The following is a 20,315-nucleotide window of genomic DNA, read 5'->3' on the forward strand; positions in this document are numbered from 1 at the left end:
GCGTGTTGTAGTGAACAAGAATGTGTGCCAGTGGGAAAACTACGAAGGGGGATTTTAATAACAATTGGACCAACAAGGTTTGAACACACGATCGTATGATCAAGATGTTATGTTGGCTGGGATAACTGGGCAATCACTTACTTCACGCTATTTATAAATGGGAGTAGTGTTATATGTTTTTGGGGGACCCTGCCCTTTGTGTGGGGGTATCCTATAGAAATGTGAATAGTACTAGATGAAGTTCCAAAATCATGCCTTCAAATTAGCAGAAGAGCTCTCTTGACATAAAAGTCGATGGAGATTTGTAGGTAGGTCACACATGCAAACAAAAGATGGCACACAGTGTCATTTTCTACTTCACTGCATTGCATAGGATGAGAGAGTGTAGAGAGAGAAGGGCATACTTATGCCAACTTTGCCAATAATTGGCCAAATTAGATCCTCGTTGGCATCATTTTCACTAGGAAACAAAGGATGCCTATACCAAAAAAATATTGCAGTGGACGGTGTGGGAAACGTAACTAAGGTGCGTTTCGCACATGGCAGAGTTTACCCCCGACTCACATCGTCAACCTACCCCCACCTTATTTTTTTAACTCTGCCGAAATGGGCAGATTTGTCTCTACCCCACCTAGTTGAGGCGTTCACGCAGCAAGCAAGCAATAAAAAGACAGGATTGCTGATGTAAGCAAAAACCCTCCTCTAAGTTCTAAGAGCCAATTCACATGAGAGTGAGGTTTGCCAACCGGCAACTTGCCATGCCAAGTTTCCATGGAGATTTAGCATCACATTAGAGAGAAGAGGGAGTGTTCCTTTTTAAGACAATTGGAGGGACATGGTCCCTGTGTGTGTGAGAGAGAGAGAGAGAGAGAGAGAGAGTCAAAAAGGTTTGGTCTTTTCTAAATTAGAAGGGGGTCACTTTTTCAAATTTTGTCCTCTAGTGTGGTTTCCTTTGTGCTCCAACCCCTTGAAGTAGAGCCCAATTGCAACTTGTTGGCAACATATTGCCCCTTTTTTTTTTAAAAAAAACCATTCATGGGAACTTAAAAAGGCTCATGTGAACTAGCTCTAACTAGCGCTGTGGAAAGTGGAAACTTTCTTTGAAACTTCTGATTGATGGGCTTTTTGCCGACAGCAATGAGTACAAATTTACAAAAATGAATTTGTTAGCTACGTGGCCACGAGAATTCTATTTTGCCATGTGCAACAAATGATCACGTGCTAAAAAGTCAAGGGAGTTTGGGGCACAGCTGGCAGGTGCCGGTGATGGAAGCAAGTGCCAATTGCCAAGTGGGAAAAGGGGAAGTCTAGAGGGCTGCATTTGCCGGTGCAGTCGGTACTCTCCTTTTTCGCTTGCATTTTACTCGTGGCTCCTGGGGGCGGAATCGCAACTCGCAACTGTGCAGTTTGTGGCTCTTGTGGGCGCTCCACCAGGAGCACCTATTATATTTGCCCTAGCCTAGTGGACCGACTTCTTAGTCGGTGTGAGCCATCCGCTCCACATTTTTGTCTCCTCTCTCTCTCTCTCTCTCTCTCTCACGCACACAACACAGCTCTCTGCACTTCACATACATATACCCACCTTTTCCCTCTTCCTCATACCGCGTTTCGTCATTCCTCCTCCTACCCGCACACACGCTTCCCCTGCCTCTGGAAAGAGCTCTCGTGCTCTCCTTCTCCACGTGATCATTTCCCGATCTGATGGTCCTCGAAGTTCAGCAGCAGCAGCAGCCCATCATGAGGGATTTCTTGGGGCTAGGAAAGCTCGTCGCTGACAATGATCCAGCAAAGGGCGAGAGCTGCGCACACAAAGAAGAACCCTTCCATTCGGTTCCCGGCTTTTTCTCTGCTTCCATCAACATGGACTCCACAGGTACAATTTTGGCATATATCTATCAGACATTGTTCCAGCTATTGGTTAATCAGGGGGATTATTGGATAGTCCTGCCAGTTTTAGCATGAACCATTTTTCGTGTGGTTCACATGACTCTGGTTTGCTTCGCCGGTTTGATGATGGCCCATGTGATATATACTTGACGAATGTCTTACATATAGTGCACTGACATGTGCACTACTTAGCACCGCGCGTGATGCATATTTATACCATGTCGATTTTGTGGACACGCCCACTTGCCTACATTTAGCATCCATGGTTGGGAAGATTTGACCTAAAAGGTGCACGGTCAAAAATTGAGGATTTGGAAGAAGGAATTCAAGGCTTCATCTAGGAAGTTTATTTGTGCAATTCCAAATTTTATTTTCTCTGGTGTGTGTTGGCTGCATGCCATCTGATTGTAAGATGGCTTTTGTGGAATTTTGTAGTAGTTTAGTAGTTAGTCTTTACCATACATGGTGGCTATATTGCCTTGTGGATAGCGGCACTCCGAATGGAGTTTTAAAATCAGGTTTCTTCATGTTTCTTACCACTTGAAAGGCAGAAGTGCACATGTTTTACACCTTGAAGGGTTATCATGCGAACATGTAAGCGTAGAGAAGGGGGGTCGTGCAGGGGAGAGGAGACCTGTATATTAAAAATCGTGGTCTGGTATTTAAGGGTAAATAAGGGGAATTTGGTGCATGTAGGTGACATCCCCTTATTATTAGTAGTGGATACCCGAGAATAGTTTAAATTCTTTACGGGGCTTCAAGATAGGACCATGGGAATTGGATGTCAAAGTTAGATGCTTTCTTCTTGCTTTCTTCTTGACAATCTAGTATGGTTAGCAAGCTTGCATTGCTGGGTTACTTAAAATTATGGCATTTTTCATGTAAGTATCTGATAAGATTGTGGGTGTGTTTGCAGGAGCAAAGTATCCTAATGTGAACATGGGAGCCGTTGAGCACAGTTTCTGTGGAAGGAAAAATCTACATGACAGATACCTTGAGGGAAGTGCAGAAACCTTTGGCTTGTCGGGCACTAAGCGATGGCCGGGGATGGTCTCCAATACTGCAAGGTGTGGACAGCTTACATGCATAGCAAATGCCTTTTTTGTTGTGGTCATCTTTTCCGAGGGTTATGTACTAATGTGGGTTTTTTTATAGCTTCAGAATTGAAGCCAACGCCAAGCCGAGCTCCATGCAGCTTACCATATTCTACGGAGGCCATGTGAATGTGTACAACAACATTCCTGTTGATAGGGTGAGGCTTGCTTATCATTTTCTTTGCATCAAGCCTTTGTGTAGGCTGCCTCACATGCTTATCATTCAATTGATGGTGGCTTCTTACTCTTTTGTTGGTTTCATTCACAGGCTGAGGCGATAATGCATATGGCTGCGAAAGGTGATTTGTTGCCTCCAACTGCGCTAACTCCGTTTGGAGTTTCGCATACAACGGTCGCTCCAGGGTTCTGCCAGCCTACGATGGCCACAGAAAACGACCGTTTCAATACTCAGATGGGGGCCCCGATCCTTTTTGCAGCTGATCAAGCTAGTCAAAATGGCCTGCCGCTCCACAAACCATTTGATTGTGTGATGCCAGATACCCCCTCGACAGCAACTAGCCCACAGCCTGTGGTCCCGAGAGGTATGTTTGTGAAACGATTGCTGTGTCACTTATCTTCTGAGTGTTTAGAGTAATCAATTGAAAGGAAGGCAATTTAATTGCTCTACTTATGCCTACAGCTCTACCCCTGGCTCGGAAGGCATCGCTGGCTCGGTTCTTAGAAAAGCGCAAAGAGAGGTAGCTAGATCTTCTTTACTTCTACTTTTTGAATCTCAGCGTAGGGCAAGAGCTCTTAAGCAAAGGCTCTGTAGCTTTCTCTAGCTTTGTTGATTTGTTTTTCGGCTTTTAAAGGCTGTCGGGAGATTACTCATATTCTGAATATTACTGGTTCCAGGATGCAAATGATGTCCCCATACTTAAAGAAGCAGATTGCCCCAGCACAACAGGGGGAACAAACTGTCTGCTTCCTACAAAATGCCACTTTGTCTGAGGTCTATGGCCAGTATTTTGCAAGGCCCACGATGGTTTATCATATGCAAGAGCAGACAGATGTGTCTTTAAATGGTAGTGTTGCAAAACAATAACACAAGAACTTCGTTTTTTACAAGAAAACCCAACACCAGAAGCTAACATCACTCCTGAAATCAGCCAATGCTGGATCATAGCTCAAGAACATTTGTTAATTTTTTTTTGTCTCCAACTTGTATTCTGATGTATTCACTTCCTTGATAGCAAGGATTTTGACATGTTCTAATATACAGTTTTCAATTTATGAATGGCGTAACAAAAGTTTTGGCCGGCACATTGGTGGTAACACTCGACCACAATGAGCAGCTTTGTATGTTTCTCTGTAGCTGAAACGTTGAACCTTCATGAACTTGCTGCCTCTTCCATATTTCCAAATCATTGTAGGCATGGTGTGTGACCCTAGATTTGTGTTTTAGATATTGCAGGTACTACCTCTGAATTGTGGACTTCTAGCACGACTCCTGACTTCGCTTGATTCTGCTTTCTCTCGTGGTTAATTTCTTCATTAGCTGCTCCTTGAAGGCTGGCACTAACTCGCATAACTGTGTTGTCATCATGGACAACTCTACCAATGGTTTTTGTGCCAACCTTGATTGTGTTATGTTGCTGCTCAAAAGGTGATCAGATATGGAGTGCATGTTGTGAGGAGGCATGTGTTGTGCACACTAATTCACAATTTCTAATTAGCTTAATCATCTATGGCAAGCTAAGCGTAACCATGCCGTCCTCTTTGTGATATGAGTAATACATGCTAATAGCACTAGGTCGATCAGTGAATAAGTGCGAGACACATCAATCTTTCCCCTTGGATATGGAGAGACTACACATTGAAGCCAACTATCGCATTTGCATGATATGTCTGAGCTTCAACAAGGGGAAGTATGTTCGTGGGACAAGCGTGGTGACAAGCTCTTGCCGGATGCAAGCAATGTGCTCAGAGCTAAATCATCTTTTCCCTTGGCCTATCTTCTTTATGAGCATCATCTCCTGCTTATCACAGAGCTTCTTGGCTTTCCTTTGCCTTATTGTGAGTAAATTGCACAAAATTCTTGAGTCACCCCTCTTGCAAATTTGTAAGACTTTTTAAACAAGGCGTTTGAAGGAACGTTGGCACTACGTCCTTTCACTGTGGCTGGATGGATGGGGGGGGGGGGAGAGAGAGAGAGAGAGAGAGAGAGAGAGAGAGAGAGAAATGAAATGAAGTGCTATTTTAAACATCTTCAAAAGGCCAAAATGACCTATGAGACCGAACTGATACATTCCTACAATGTCTGGGTACAAAATAAAATGAAGTAAAATTCATGCTCAAATGAACATAGCTATCGGAGGACACCTGACATCAGGCGTTGTTAGAGGATGCATTGCATCGTTTGTTGAAGACTATCGTCAATGTCTCCCATGCCATGCTAGAATAGTCTTGATCCTCTAATGGAGCCTTTGTCGATGTCATGGTGTCCCTTGTCGACATGGGTGTCTAGTTGTCCCAAGCTCAATGGTTGCGCCAATCAATATACCTTTGGTATAGGTGGACTTTGAAGTTTGTTGTGAAGCTTGCTCATTGGCTCTTGAGTCTCTACTCTAAAGAAATCAGTTATTTCCCTCTGTGTATGTCTCCCTGTTATTTCCCTATATGAATGTCTCCCACTGTCTAATCTCCTCAGTAGACTCTCCCTGTGTTTGTGCAGCTCTAGCAAAAACAACCCGAAAAGGCATCTGTGATCTTGATATCTCATGACTCTAGCCAGTGGTTCAAGCCCTCTCTGAATAATAGACAGTGAAAGAGGCCTTGTGTCTTGTAGTACATTGGACAATGATATGTATTATGTAACTCTGTCTCTGGCTCTATATGATACACTCGACAAACCCAGGTCTTTGTTGGTACTCTCCTAAATCTACCAGTCTCAATCTCTTGCCAGCGCGATGATGTGCGCATCTGACCAATAGCACATCGTTTCCCAAGGAATCGATAATGGAATGCCCATATAGGTAGGTATGGCCATATATCCATCCTTTGTGAGCTGGAGAAGATGCTCTCTATAGAAAGCCATCTTCATGTCAAGCTCTCATGTCGGCTTTGTCCATGTCGTCCTGGTGTGTCAGTTGAATCAAATCTTGTCTCATGAGGCGGGTAATCTCGGTCCGTGTGAGGGACAATGAGGTTGCATCCAACGAGGGTTGGAAGAGGGGTAGTTTGTCCATACTAAAACCATGTAGTTGAAACCAGGATATCATCTATGCATACCAACAAGATGTGTTTCCCTGTGAGGCAAGCTGTCAAGAAGACTCCAAAGCTAGGCGAGCATATCTATCTTTGGGGAGATCCCAGATATTGTGTATAAAACAGACGGATTTGGTAATTGCCTCTATGGCCAACGGGGGAGGAGCAAGCTCTGCACGAATAATCTCATGTGGTACAACGGCCTTGGCTCTAATCATCTAAGGAATCATAGAGCAAGCTCTGCACGAATAATCTCATGTGGTACAACGGCCTTGGCCCTAATCATCTAGGGAATCATAGAGACTAGAGGTCTCTCCATACATCTACATCCATCAATACTACTAGCTTGTTGGCTATGATGGTCCACTGATGGTCCCCATATCTACACCCATAAAGCATAGCTGAGGTAACCAACGTGTCAAATAGACAAGAGTTTTGTTCGAGGTTCTTGAAACTAATCAGCGAACACCTCCTCTCCATCCTCCCCAAAGCTACATTTGCTCTCCTCAGTTTGGTCTCTATTGCTCTCCTCAAGGAGAACACTGGACCATTGAAGACCACTCCTAGGTAATGTATACATCTGTAAACTCAACCACGTGCTGATGATATGTGAAGATCGGTGCAGATTGCATGACCCATTGTGTTGTGGTGTTGAACACCATAACTCTGGTTTTGCCAAGGTTCATCGACAAGCCATTATCATTAGCAAGTGTCGTTGCATCCCCTCGCACGAATATTAGATCAACGCTATATCATCTACATATAGTAGTAATAAAATCCATGTCCCTGCTAGCTGTGCTCCTCTATCACCTCCCCTTTCAATGTAATCTGAAACCTCATCTACATACAAACCAAACAATGTAGGGGAGAGTGGGCATCCTTGTTTCACTCCAACAGAGGAGTGAATATGCATCGATAATCCCTTGAGAGTACAAACATGCCGCACGATTGTCCTGTATAAAGCCATGACTCCCCAAATCTCCCCCAGATCAGCACTGTGGGTACTCCCATCTCCTATAGTCTTTGTATCGATTGAGCTCTAGGGACCGTATCAAATGCTTTGCAAAAATCCACAAAGGTACAATAAATCCTCCTCCCATGTGGTATGCTTTCCTTAATAACAACTCTAAGTGTCAATATATGATCAAGAGTACATCTCCCGAAACCTGCCTAGCATGATGCCCTAATGCCTGCTCTCTCTACCCATCTACTCAACTGCTGCTCAAGAATGGATGCATACAACCTAGCTAGTGTGCGCCCAATCATGATAGAAAGACAATTCAGCGGTATCATGGGGTCTAATGGAGTTCCTGTCATTGGGTGATCACCGTTTTGTGAGTGCTAAAGGTTTCATCCAGCGTTTTCCCGTTACTTTGGCAGGCCAAACTGTGGAGATTGATTGTTATGCTTTGTGTCTTAGTCTGGGATCTAGGCAGTACCAACTTCTTTTGGGGAGACCTTGGATATGGATGACTGACTGTGTTATTGATATGCCTAGAGGGCGGCTGCTGCTGGGTAGAGGGTCTTCATGGGTGGTTCTTCTAGCTTATCCTTCTTGTATTACGAGCTTGGGGTTACTTCAAAAATTGAGAGTAATGCTGATGATGACTGTAGTTCTACTTCTTCTTGTAAATTTCTTATTGTATTTACCCTAATGCTATTGAGATTACCCTTGATGAGGATGAGGAGACTCTACCTTTGGCTAGAGAGGAAGACATTGTGAGGGTTCCTATAAAGGGGGAGGACAAAGTTGTTCTTTTGGGAGCTTCTTTAGAGTCACCATTAAGGGAGGAGGCTATTTTTTTATGTCGGGAGTACCAGGAAATTTTGGCATGGGATTACACGGAGTTGAAAGGTTTCCCACCTGAGTTAGCTGTGCATCACATCCCACTTAAACCAAGTGTTGTTCTTGTTTGTCAATGTCATCGTAGATTGCCAGAGCATTATAGAGAGGGGGTCTATATGGAGATAAAAAAACTTTTAGAGGCTAGGCTAGTTTTTCCCGTGGATAACACTGAGTGGGTTTCCCCTATTGTTGTTGTACCCAAGAAAAATAAGCAGCTTTGTATATGTGTTAATTATAGACAGCTTAATAAGGCTACTATCAAAGACGACTATCCTTTGCCTTTTATTGATCATATTTTATATGCTTTAGCTAGGAGGGAGATTTATGGATTTATGGATGGGTTCTCGAGATACAACCAGATGGTCATAACTGATGAAGATAAGCTTAAAACCACTTTTACCACCATCTTTGGGACATTTGCATATCATGTCATGCCATTTGGGTTATGCAATACTGGTGTATCATATCAAGAATATAAGCATGAAAGCTTTCGAGATGACCTTATAGACGACACAGGCGTGGGGACCACTTGAGCAAATTTTCTTAAAGCCCTCCATTATGTGTTTCAAAAGTATCGAGAGACGTCCATTGCATTGAATGATCACAAATGTGTGTTTGGAGTCTCCTATGGTATTTTATTGGGACATCTTATTAGTGAACATGTGATAGCTATGGATCCTACAAAGGTTGAGGCCATCCTTGCCTTTCCTGCACCTACTATCATTCGTTAGGTTAGAGGCTTTCTTAGGGCTGTTGAGCATTATACCCGTTTTATTAAAGATATGGCTCATGTTATTTTACCACTTAATACTCTTTTGAGGGTTGAGAAAAAGTTTGTTTGGGGGACACCTCAAGAGACCTCCTTTTCTTCCCTTAAAAGTGCATTTACTAAGGCTCCTATTCTTAGGCCACCCGATGCTTCCAAACCTTTTCATTTATTTTTCACTTGCTCGCATTATGTTTTATCTAGTTGCATTGCCCAACTTTATGACAAGAAATTGCATCGTGTTGCATATTATAGTCACAAGCTTAAAGATGCTGAGATACGCTATACTTGGGTAGAGTGGGATTATTTAGCTATTGCTGAGAGTGCTAGGGAGTTTTGCACCTATTTATCCACGCATCACCCCATTATATACGTGTCTAAGGACTCATTACGCCTTATGATGAGTAAGTTAGAGCCCTCTGAACGTATTATGCGATGGATTGTTGAGTTGCAAACCTTTGATTATGAGCTTAAATCCAATCCTCCTCCGTTGCAAAGCTTGTAGATATCTTGGTTGAAGTGTCTCCCTGTGCTGATGAGCCCATCGCACCTCAACCCAATTTGTTTCGCATTGTGCCTTCTCGAGAGCGGTATGGCCAAATTGCTCATTATTTGTCTACTCTAGAATTTCCCCCCTACATGAGTAAGGTTGCTAAGAAAAGATTAGCTACCCATGCAAAGAAATTCTCTATTATTGATGGGTCTTTATATCATAAGGGGTTCAAGGACATTTATCACCCCTGTGTTGCATAGGAAGAGATCCCTCATATTCTAAAAGAGTGTCATGATAGTGCATGTGGGGGACATTTCACCGAGAAGTTGATCGCATTGAAGATCTTGAGAGTAGGTTATTGGTGGCCTAGTGTGTTTAAGGACTCATTTGAGTGGTGTAAGAGATGTGATGTTTGCCAGAGAGCCACCGCCTTGAGAATCGTTTGCGCCCTAACAATCCTATTATGGCCACATTACCATTTGAGAAATGGGGCATTGACTATGTTGGGCCCATCACTCCTATATCTAAGCATGATAAATCCTACATCATTGTTGCAACTAATTACTTGACAAAGTGGTCTGAGGCTAGAGCGGTGAGGAGTGATGATGCACGCACTACTGCTTCATTATTGATTGATCATGCTACTTGTCGTTCTGGGGCATCGACAAAACTTGTATCCGATAGGGGGACACACTTTTTAAATGATGTTCTTGAGGATCTGTGAGGGAGCATGATGCCTTCATCCTTTTTGACCCTGGCTCTACTCACAACTTCATATCAACGGAGTTGGCCACTAAGTTGGGAATTCAAGCTTTTGAGATGGGAAATACTGTAATTTCTGATGGAGCTTTCAAGGGACAACAAGCCTCCATTACTCCCTTGATTGGGAAGTTGAGGCTTCATGTCCAAAGCTACGTCGACAAAGAAGATACTCTTCAAGGAGTAGAGACGTATTTCTTTTGGCCCACCATGAAAGTGGACATGCAAGATTATGTTTCAAAATGTGTGGTATGCCAAAAGACAAAGTATGATAGAGGGAAGCAACGTGGATTCCTCCAGCCATCACCAATCCCTAATTGGACATGAGACAATATATCCATGGAATTTATCTTTGGATTATCTAAGTCTATCCATGGGAATACAGGAATATGGACAATAGTCGATATGTTTAGAAAACAAACACACTTTATTCCTGTCAAAAAGACTATTAAGGCACACCAAATGGAAACCCTCTTCATATCCTAGATTTTCAAACACCATGGATTGCCAACATCCATCGTGTCAGATAGAGATCCTAGAATGACCAGTAATATTTGGAAAGGTCTCTTTGAAAATCTAGGTACAAGGTTCAATTTCTCTTCGGCCTATCACCCACAAACGGATGGCCAAAGTGAGATAGCTAACCTTAAGATTCTCGATTTACTAAAGATTTATGTTACAGAAGTAGATCAACGCTCACAATGGAAGAAGTATCTACCACTTGTAGACTATGGGTACAATAACACTGTCCATACTACTACAGGAAAGACACCTTCTGAAATCATTGAGGGAAGACCTAAAAGTCCCTTGCTACTTAAGGTACATGGGAATATCTTTGCTGCCGATGAGTATAGCCGAGACCTACAAGAACCTTTTCAAAAGATTAAGGAGGCTATATCCACCATCTCCCAACAAAGGCAAAAAGCTGCTGCTAACAAGCACAAAAGGGCCTTAACATTTAAAGAAAATGATCGGCTCTTACTTAAGTTTCCCAAGGCTCGATTGAGGCAAACTACTGCCAAAAATCCTACGGTCCACCAAAAGTATTATGCTAAATTAGCAAAAAGATACTATGGTCCTTTTCAAATCTTAAAACCAATCAATGAGATGGCCTATCAACTCAAGTTTCCCAACTATTGGCTCATACACAATGATTTCATGTGAGCCTATTCAAGCCTTACAAAGGAGAGCCACCAACCGAACCAATTATGAAGACCCCCCCCCCAGAGATCAAAGATCAAGAAGAGGTTCTACAACCCGAAGCTATCCTTCGACACGAGGACAAGGTACTACGACATGGTAAGATTATCCGATGATATCTTATTAAATTCAAGAATTATCCATTTGAAGATGCTAGGTGGATGCACGGAACACAACTTAAGGATAGTATGAACATTGTCAATGCTGAAAATGCTACAGTAGAGTAAGAAAATGTAAATGTTTCTTTTAAATGATCAATGTTTTTGTCTTATAAGACTAGGTCTCTCTTTTTATTGTGCACAAATTTGAGTAATATGCATGCTTAGAATCATGTTTATGATGACGATGTTTCCCAAACACCAAGTAGAATTTGTCACTCTACTTTGGAAAGTATGATATGGACTAAAGAGAAGACATGCTTGCGGCATCTAAGTCTTGAAAGCACCAAATGGATTAGTCATCCATTATGGAATGATGTTGTAGTGTAAGAATAAATCCTCTACCCGCTAAGAAACATAGACTAATGACTAAGGCTTTATCTTCTCTACCTCATAGTCGAGGACAACTATGATTTCAAGATAGAGGTATTGTCATAAAATCTAATATCTAACTAACCCAAATGATTTTCTCATATTGAGCTGATCATTTAATGTGGGAAAACAAACGGGAACAAGAGTTAGAAAATAGACATGTACTTTTAGGTCTATCTCAACAAGGTGGTGTAGCCAAACCTGGTTGACCATAGAAGATGGCATGGGCAGGTATGTATAGGCTTCTAGGTCCATGGAAAAGAACAAGAGCAACTATAACAATCGTGGCGGGGAAGGTAGCAGCGGATGTGTATGGCTGATGCGGTTTATAAGCCAAGAGGGGCTCTAGAAAGGGCTAATTTGGGTGTAAGATGAAAGAGGTTTAAGGTTAAATATTTTTTCTTGGAAATGTAGATTTTGAGTTGCTTAAGGAGGAGGTATACGGCTCATCAAACAGAGCTACAGATCCCAAGGTATTTGAGCGTGAAGGTGCAGTGCATTACAGATCTGAGACGGAAGGGGCAAGTGGTGCTAAGTAGTTAGAGCCGGTTTCAATGGATAGATGTGTAGTGCTTGATTATGGAGCCTGTTGGTCTTTTTAGATTGGTAATCAGAGTCACAAATATCAAGATACGGAGCTTCGAAGTTTTGCAGAGGGCCAGGTGTGTAACAATTTGTCTGCTTGGGAATTGTGCCATATGGTGCCTTTTGAGGCTCGCCATAGTTCAAGAAGGTAGTACATGGCAGCACGTGAAATCAGTGGGATTTGATAGCTCTTCAATCGAAAGCACGGGCTAGAAGTTATGCCAGATTGAAAGTGGGTGCCTTTATTAGGGATGCGGTGCCTGATGTCTTTTTACCTTTTTCACGGCCTCGGTTTTTGGCCTTGGGAGAATCAAGTTGCACCGAGGATTGGGTGGATCGGAGTTACAAAGGGGAATTTTCAAGTGGTTCTGTCGGCTTGGCTATCCGAGCGCCAGACAACATGTTGCAGGGCTGTAAAGTTGGGGGCAAAACAAAGGGTTATTTTGAAGAATTTTAAAGTTACGGGGGTTCGGACGCTCAGAGGTCTCCATGTGGCAGTCAAATTGTCCCATAGGCAGAGTTCGCACCTCACATGGCGGTGTACAATAGCTAGTTGTGACCTATTCTAGGGTATTAAGAGGGAGAGAGAGCTCTCTCACCACATGGATATTGAGGATAGCCTACGGGTGTTGCGGGGCGGAACTGGGCACCATTTTGTCCATTGGCAGCGGAGGTGGTGCACGATGGGGCTTCTGGGTAGTCGGACAGCCGTGAGTGGCATTTATGCTGTGCCATTCCGTAGGTGTTTGATCCCGCGCCCATCAGGGCCCTATCTTTTGGAGTTAAAATATAACCCCCCCCCCCCCCCCCCCCCCCCCCCCCCCCCCCCCCCCCCCCCCCTTCCCCCCCTCTCGCGAGGTCACTAGTGCTCAAGGCAGGGGTTGGGTCATATGCAGAAGAAGGAGAGAGGGAAAGTGTGAGTGCCCTTGGGGGGAGTGTTCGCATGGGGGTGGCCGGAGTGGCCAGCCAAGGAAGATTTCAGGCGGACAAAGCTAGTCAAAAGCCCAATAGAGGGGCAAAATCAAAGGTGCAAAGGTAAAAAAATAGAATCTATATATAAAAAAAGGCATAGGGGCACTAGCGACATCGCTAGTGCATCCCCTTTCAAAAGAGAAAGTGAAGTTCAAGTTCCCAAAAGGAAACAAATCCCATGCAAGCCTTCTAATTAGAAAAGGGACAAGTGTCCAGTGGTCCCCAATTCACCAAATAGGGATGATCTCTCCTATAAATATCAAAAGATGGCCCATTTTGGGGACTTTTTTGCATTGTGAAGACCTGCAGACAATGGGTGTGGAGTTTTTTTGTTTTGAAGCTTTACATTGGAGCTTTGAAATGGTTGTACTATCTCTCTGATAAGTAACACTAAGCCATTGACCCACTTCCTTGTGTCGTTTCTCCCCCTCCCCTTCCTTTTCTCTCGCTTTTTGTGTGTATGTTAGTGCCTACAGAGGTGTGTGCCCAAGGATCATCGTGTGCTGCAAAGAGGACAGACTTGGAGTGTTGTGTGAGTCGGAAAAGGTGAGTCAAGTCATTGGGGTGCATTCGGGCCGAATAGTTTTTTGGCAGAGGAGGAGAGTATTGTTTTTGTGAGCAAGGATTGTTCCATTAGTGCAAATTGGTCCATTTAAAGGTGTTATCTGAGAGATTAGGGGTGCTATGAATATCCTGAGCTATAGGAAGTCATTGTGTTGTGTGCTGGGTGTGTTCCCATTACCCCTCTCCATCTTCTGATGCCCCCAGGGAGGAGCAACTGATTGCTCATCGATTTCGATCAAATAGGGTTTTGTTCATCAAGGAGAGATGGCAACACGAAGTTATGGACCAATTTTCACCGGAGAAGAAGACTCGGAGGAGTGGATGGCCGACTTTGAGCTGTATATGCTATTGTTGCATATGCCAAATGAAGATAGCAAGATGCAAACAATTCCGCTCTGCTGATGCGAGGAATAGCAAAGACATGGTTCTATGCTTTGGAAGGGGAACCAAGACTTATGTGGCTAGCATGATTTCTCTGCATGATTGTAAAGCCGGCCACATAAGTTTTGGTTTATAATTGTGTTATAATTGTAGACATGAGGGCCACTATGCTCCAGATTGTCCTCATCCACTGAGAGAAAGGGGTGGCATGTACCATCTGTTTGGTCGAGGCAGGGGGCAAGCACAATTTAATGGCCAAACTGAGCATCAAGCAATTGAAAACCAAGCACCACTGGCTCCACTAGGTAATGATGAAGTGTAAAGGGTTAATATTATTGGTGTTACAAGCAGGAGTTCGATATTATGGCCAACAAAAGATCAAGAGGTGAAAGAGAGACTAAGATGGAACGGGAAACCAGAGCAAGGAAAGGTAAAGAGATGAATGAAGGTCGAGAGCAGCCAGAGTCAAGCAACAGAAGATGGGGACAAAAAATTACTCATACGTATTTTAGTAGGGGCACAGTAATCTTGAATATGACCTGGTAAGGAATGTTCAAAATCAAAAAACTAATATCATTTTTTGGGTAGCTTCTTGCATTAAACCCCAAGTTGAGGAGACAATGGTCAACCAGTGTCAGCACGAGGCTTCCTCGAGTAAGGTGTGATGTGCATGCTGCTGTACAAAGTCTAGCCTTGAGGCTGGGGAGTCCAACCAATGTGCTTCCAGTGGTGGAAGTTTTGCTTGAGAAGAGGAAATATGTGCAAGAGTATATTGATGGTGGTGCTCAAGTCTGCCTGATCACCGAGTGTGCTATCAGGGATATTGGTGTTAAAGCTGTAGTTAGGTCCAATGTGCAAATGAGGATGGCCAACCATGCCAAAGCTTGATGTTTGGGAGTGGCGCAGGATGTGAAGGTAAAAGTGATGGTAATTGAATGCCTCATTGAATTTTTTTGTCATGAAAGCACATGAAAATGCTTACCCAATTATATTGGGGAGACCGTGGTTGTTGGCAATTGGGGCCAAACAAGATTGGGAGAAGGGGGTATTTACCTTGCCGAATTGAGAGAATGGAGGGTAGATCGTGCCTGACTTGAAGACGAGGGAGAGCCACTTTCATCCGAAAGTAGGGGGTGATAACAGAGATTCTAGAACTATCTACAAATATGAATCTGAAGTCAACTTATGATGAAGGGTCCACCAGTGTGTCAAAGAGGAAGAGAGTGATGAAAACCAATTGAATCTGGAAACAAATTTGTTCGGGGTCACCATAGATTCTGCCTGCTCGAGTGAAGGTATGCAAACTCCAGTTTGTAGTCTAAAGGATAAAGAGGTGGAAGACATGCTAGGTGCAAATCTAACCAAGCAAGAGAAGGAAGGTTATGTGGATCTATGTGCATCCTATCCCTTTTTTTTTGAATCTGAGTATAAAGATATGAGAAGAGCAAAAGGAGTGGAGCATTGAATCCTACTCAAAGACGGATACATGCCAAAATCACAGAAGCTACAAAGGTTGGGAGATATTCAAAAGGAGGCTCTATGGCAGGAGATCAACAAGTTGCTCAAGGTAGGTATTATCTATAATCCCTTGAATGCGGTGACCAAGCGGAACCACTACCCCTTGCCATTTCAGGACGAGATTCTGAACCAGGTTGCCAGACACAAGTGCTATTCTATCATGAATGTCTTTTTGGGGTATTTTTAGATTGGTATTGCTTTGGAGGGTTACTTGAAAACCACCTTCATCTCTCCATGGGGCTGCTTTGCTTACTGCAAGATCCCTTTTGGGTTGGTGAATGTGTATGCTACATTTCAAGACTGGATGAATAAGTGTCCGGGCCATACTTGGGTAAGTTCATTAGAGTTTTCATGGATGATATTGGTTGTTATAGTTTTAGGGCGGAGCACCTATCCAAATTGAAGCTGTGTTTCCAAAGGCTAGATGAGGAAGGAGGACAATTGAACCCAAAGAAGTGCAAATTGGCACAACCGCGGGCTCAGCTGTTGGGCCATGTGGTCTCACATAATGGTATAGAAGCGGATCCAAAGAAAGTCAAAGCCTTGGTTCTAATGGAGCCTCCCACCAGTGCGATAGGGTTGGCATCGTTCGTGCATAAGTTAAAATATATGTCATTATTTTTTTGGATGTTGTCCCAGTATGTGTATCCTCTTCAAAAGAGGGCTCAATAGGTACATGGATTTCAATGGGATGATGAAGCTCAAGAAGTGTTTGACAAAGTGAAGTGTGTGCTATGTCAGCTACCTATGTATGCCCTTCCAACCAAGAGGATGACTTCTATATTGCTATGACGGTGGGTACAGTGGCCATTGGGGCAATATTGTCACAAAAGGTAGGAAGAAGTTACAAGCTGGTTTACTTTGAGAGCAGGGTAATAAGCTCTGGAGAAGCTACCTATACGGAAGTTGAGAAGTGGGTGATGGCTTTAGTCTTTGCCTATAGGAAGTTCAAAGTGTATTTGATCGTTTGTATGTTTAATGTATTGACAACTAGTAATCTTTTTCCTAAGGTGGTGTTACACTTGAAACTAGGAAAACAGATCATGAAGTGGGTGATAGAGCTCCAAGAGTTTGAGTTCGACTTCAAGGTTGACCACACTAATCGGTCTCATCTGGCAGATATCCTCGTCAACAAAGAGGTCAAGTTACCAGTTTATCCAAGATTGATGCGAGAGGAAGATAAAGAAGAGCCAAACTTGGTAGGGGCCTTCATTATGTGGTTTGATGGAGCTTACAAAAGGGTAACACAAAAAGAAGGGGGAGGTGTGTTGATCCAAGATTCACACGGCACAATAATCTTTTCAAATCTTACGACTTGGAAGATGTCTATACCAACAATGAGGCAGAGTATCTTACTTTAGATTTGGGATTGAAGCAGTGTATTGAGTTTGGCATATCAAGGTTGATAGTAAGAGGTGATGCTCTATTGGTTATCAAGAAACTTTTAGGACAATGGCAGGTAAAGAGGGACTCTCTCAAGAATTGGTTTTTTAAAATAACGAAGCTGTTAATTTTTGTCTGAAGAGGTGCAATTCAAAAATGTTAGAAGGGAACAAAACCAGGAGGCAGATTGGTTGGCTAGCAATTTTATGCAAACTCAAGTGGGGAGTTTGTATGTGGCACCGGCTACTTATGCAGGTTGGGAGACTTTAAATGAAATTAATGATTTTTGGAGCACATGTGAATGTTTGGAAGGGCTATCAAAGCTAAAAAAGAGAAGGATTGTTCAGAAAGATCGCAAGTTTACTCAAGTAGGAGAAGATTTGATGACTCATGGTTGGGATGGAGTGCTGCACAGAGTCCTTTACAAAGAGGAGATTGGTATGGAATTGGAGAATTGCCACGAGGAGAGTGGACATCAAGGTAAGGATCAAGTCCTGTTTCATATTTTGAGAAGCGGGTTTTGGTGGCCTTTTGTTGTGCGAGATGTGCACTATTGGTGCAAAACATGCCATCTGTGCCAATCAATGGGTGAAAGATGATTGGTAGCCGAGAAGCAAGGGGCTATCATAGCACATGATGCCTTTGAAGAGTCGAGTTTGGATGCTATTGGTCCATTGCCCAAGTCAACTAGCGGTAAGAATTATATTGTGGTGGCCATAGATTATCTCACCAGATGGGTTGAGACTAAAGCGATAAAAGAGGTAAATGCTCATACGGTTGCTCAATTTGTTTTTGATTGCATATGTTGCCATTTTGGAGTGCCATGGGTGCTCATATCTGGTGGAGGACAAGGGTTCAAAAATAAGTTGGTGTGTGCACTAGTGGAGAAACTGGGTATTCAACATAGGCTCCATGCCATCCCCAGTGCATTGTTTGGTTGAAAGTGCCAATGCACAGATAGTCAAGATGCTTACTAAGTACATTTACAAGAAGGTTGAAGAGTGGGAGGGTAACCTTGACAAATGTTTGTGGGCATACAAGACTTTGTACAAAGTGGCCACCAACTTTACTCCTTATGAGCTAGTCTATGGCAAGGAAGTAGTGTTGCCTAGTATGCATGTGCAATTACGAGCACTCAAAGGTTTGTGGCGGATTGATAAAACTCATCAGGATGTTTTGCAGGATAAGATTACAAGTCTTGAAGCCTTGAAGACGGATCACAAAGCGGCAACAAATTTCTATGTGAAGCCGCGGGAGAGAAGAGTGGCAAAGCTCAACCAACATTCGCCAAAAAAACTGATCGAGAAGGGTGATTTGGTGATAAAGTACGAGAGCTATCTTGGATTCACCTTTCAAAAGAAATTCAAGAGGAAATGGACAGGGCCTCATAAGGTCCACCAGGTTTTTTCCAATGGTACTTATTCACTGATGAGGATGAATGGTCGGTTTCTCAAGAACAGGGTGCATGGTGTGCATCTCAAGTTTTATTTTGAAAGGGAGTTGGTGCCAACAGTGCATTAGGTTCTGATGGAGGGGGTTGGGCAACCAACCTAAGCAAGCTTCTAATATGCTAAGAATAAGACTATGTACATACAATTGTGTTCTTTTTGGTTTTCTCATAGCGTGCTCAATGTTTGCAGTGGAATAAAAATCTTTTATGGTTGAGCATGCAGCCAAAGTTGGTCGACCATAGAAGATGGCATGGCCAAGTATGTACATGCTTGCAGGTCCATGGAAAAGAATAGGAGCATCTACAAAGATCATGGGGAGGCAGGTAGCAGTGGATATGTATGGCTGATGCGGTTTATAGGCCAAGAAGAATTTTGAAGTCATGGGGGTTCGGGTGCTCAGAGGCTGCCATGTGGCGGGCAGATTGTCCCATAGGCAAAACTCGCACCTCGCATGGTGGTGTTTAATAGTTCTTTTGTTACCTATTATAGGGTATTAAGAGGGAGAGAGAGCTCTCTCAACGCGTGGCTATGGAGGATGGCCTGCGAGCGCGCTGCGGGGCGAAATTGAGCACCATTTTGGCCATTGGCGGCGGAGGTGGGTGCACGATGCGGTACTACTGGGTAGTCGGATGGCCGCAAGCGGCATTTAGGATGTGGCACCCGTAGGGGTTTGTTAACCCTCGTGGCTCACAGACACCCTATCGCCTACGATGGACACTGTAACCGTATTATTTATTTAAGTAGAGTCAGGCACCGGGCTTGTCGGTCCAATAGGGAAAGGTAGAGTGATCGCCGATGAGAGGCGCACTCTAACACGAACATGCTAGGGTTAGTTGGCTAAGCATGGGCGCCCAAGTGTGAATGGGGTGAGCTCACATAAAAGCCAATTAAACCTAAAATTGAGTCATTCTCTCATTGTGCAATAGAAGCTGCTCTTGCTCCATCTCCACCTTCTCCTTCACCATCTCCTTGTGTGTGTGCGAGAGAGAGAGAGAGAGAGAGAGAGAGAGAGAGAGAGAGAGAGAGAGAGAGAGAGAGAGAGAGAGAGAGAGAGAGAGAGAGAGAGAGAGAGAGAGTGAGAGTGTGTGTGCGATCGAGCGTTGCGGCGGCACGACGGCGGCGAGGCGGTTGAGCACGGCGTAGCGGCGTCTCCCTCTTCTTCGCGGCGAGGAATCCTCTACGGCAGGAGCATAAGGCGGTGAGTGACACACCATTGCCCTCTTGAGCTTACTAGTTAAACTAGTTGTGTGCTTGGAGCCGTCTGCGGCTCGTACACGGTGTATCGGCAAGTCCCTTGCTTCGACAGTGCGGCAAGGAGCGCACATTTTTGGCGCCGCTGCCGGGGAATAGCCCTGCACTAAGTCCAAGAGGCACTTTGTGCTTCTTGTATGAGTGGTTTGCAGTAGGAAAGAAGAGGGAGAGGAAGTTAGCATTTTCTGTTTTTCTGCTGCGTACATTTAGTATTAGTTAGACAGTTAGCAAAATTCTGTTTTTCTGTTTGCACACAGTTAGAATTAGTCACACAGTTAGCATTTCTTACGTTTTTTGCGTTTTCTGTGTTTTCACTGCACAGTTCTGTTAAGTTTCAATTTTTGCATTTTCTGTGTTTTCTGGTTTGTGCACAGTTAGGCGCACAGTTAGTTAATTAAGTAGGTTAGTAATTAGGTGAACCACTGATT

At 43.6% G+C, this 20,315-nt stretch overlaps 2 protein-coding genes across 3 annotated transcripts; both read left to right on the forward strand.

The window, feature by feature from the left end:
* Window positions 1-1,477: 1,477 nt before the first annotated feature.
* Window positions 1,478-4,214, forward strand: LOC147418553 (protein TIFY 7-like). 2 transcript variants are annotated; one of them, XM_086507228.1, is made up of 6 exons: window positions 1,478-1,873; window positions 2,804-2,954; window positions 3,043-3,139; window positions 3,250-3,523; window positions 3,622-3,679; window positions 3,837-4,214. In XM_086507228.1, exons 1-6 carry the CDS (start codon window positions 1,702-1,704, stop codon window positions 4,024-4,026), a joined length of 942 nt encoding a protein of 313 aa, XP_086363354.1. In that variant the 5' UTR covers window positions 1,478-1,701; the 3' UTR covers window positions 4,027-4,214. The 2 variants fall into 2 exon arrangements, with proteins under 2 accessions (XP_086363354.1, XP_086363355.1); XM_086507229.1 differs by having other exon boundaries at window positions 1,482-1,873; window positions 3,049-3,139.
* Window positions 4,215-16,590: 12,376 nt separating this feature from the next.
* Window positions 16,591-18,706, forward strand: LOC147418554 (uncharacterized). The gene is made up of 5 exons (XM_086507118.1): window positions 16,591-17,043; window positions 17,181-17,261; window positions 17,329-17,665; window positions 17,792-17,946; window positions 18,143-18,706. The coding sequence occupies exons 1-5, from the start codon at window positions 16,591-16,593 to the stop codon at window positions 18,704-18,706; spliced, it is 1,590 nt and encodes a 529-aa protein (XP_086363244.1).
* Window positions 18,707-20,315: the final 1,609 nt, after the last annotated feature.

The sequence above is a fragment of the Adiantum capillus-veneris genome, chromosome 30 (genome assembly GCF_014529385.1).
Source record: "Adiantum capillus-veneris isolate H3 chromosome 30, ASM1452938v2, whole genome shotgun sequence".
Lineage (NCBI taxonomy): Eukaryota > Viridiplantae > Streptophyta > Polypodiopsida > Polypodiales > Pteridaceae > Adiantum > Adiantum capillus-veneris.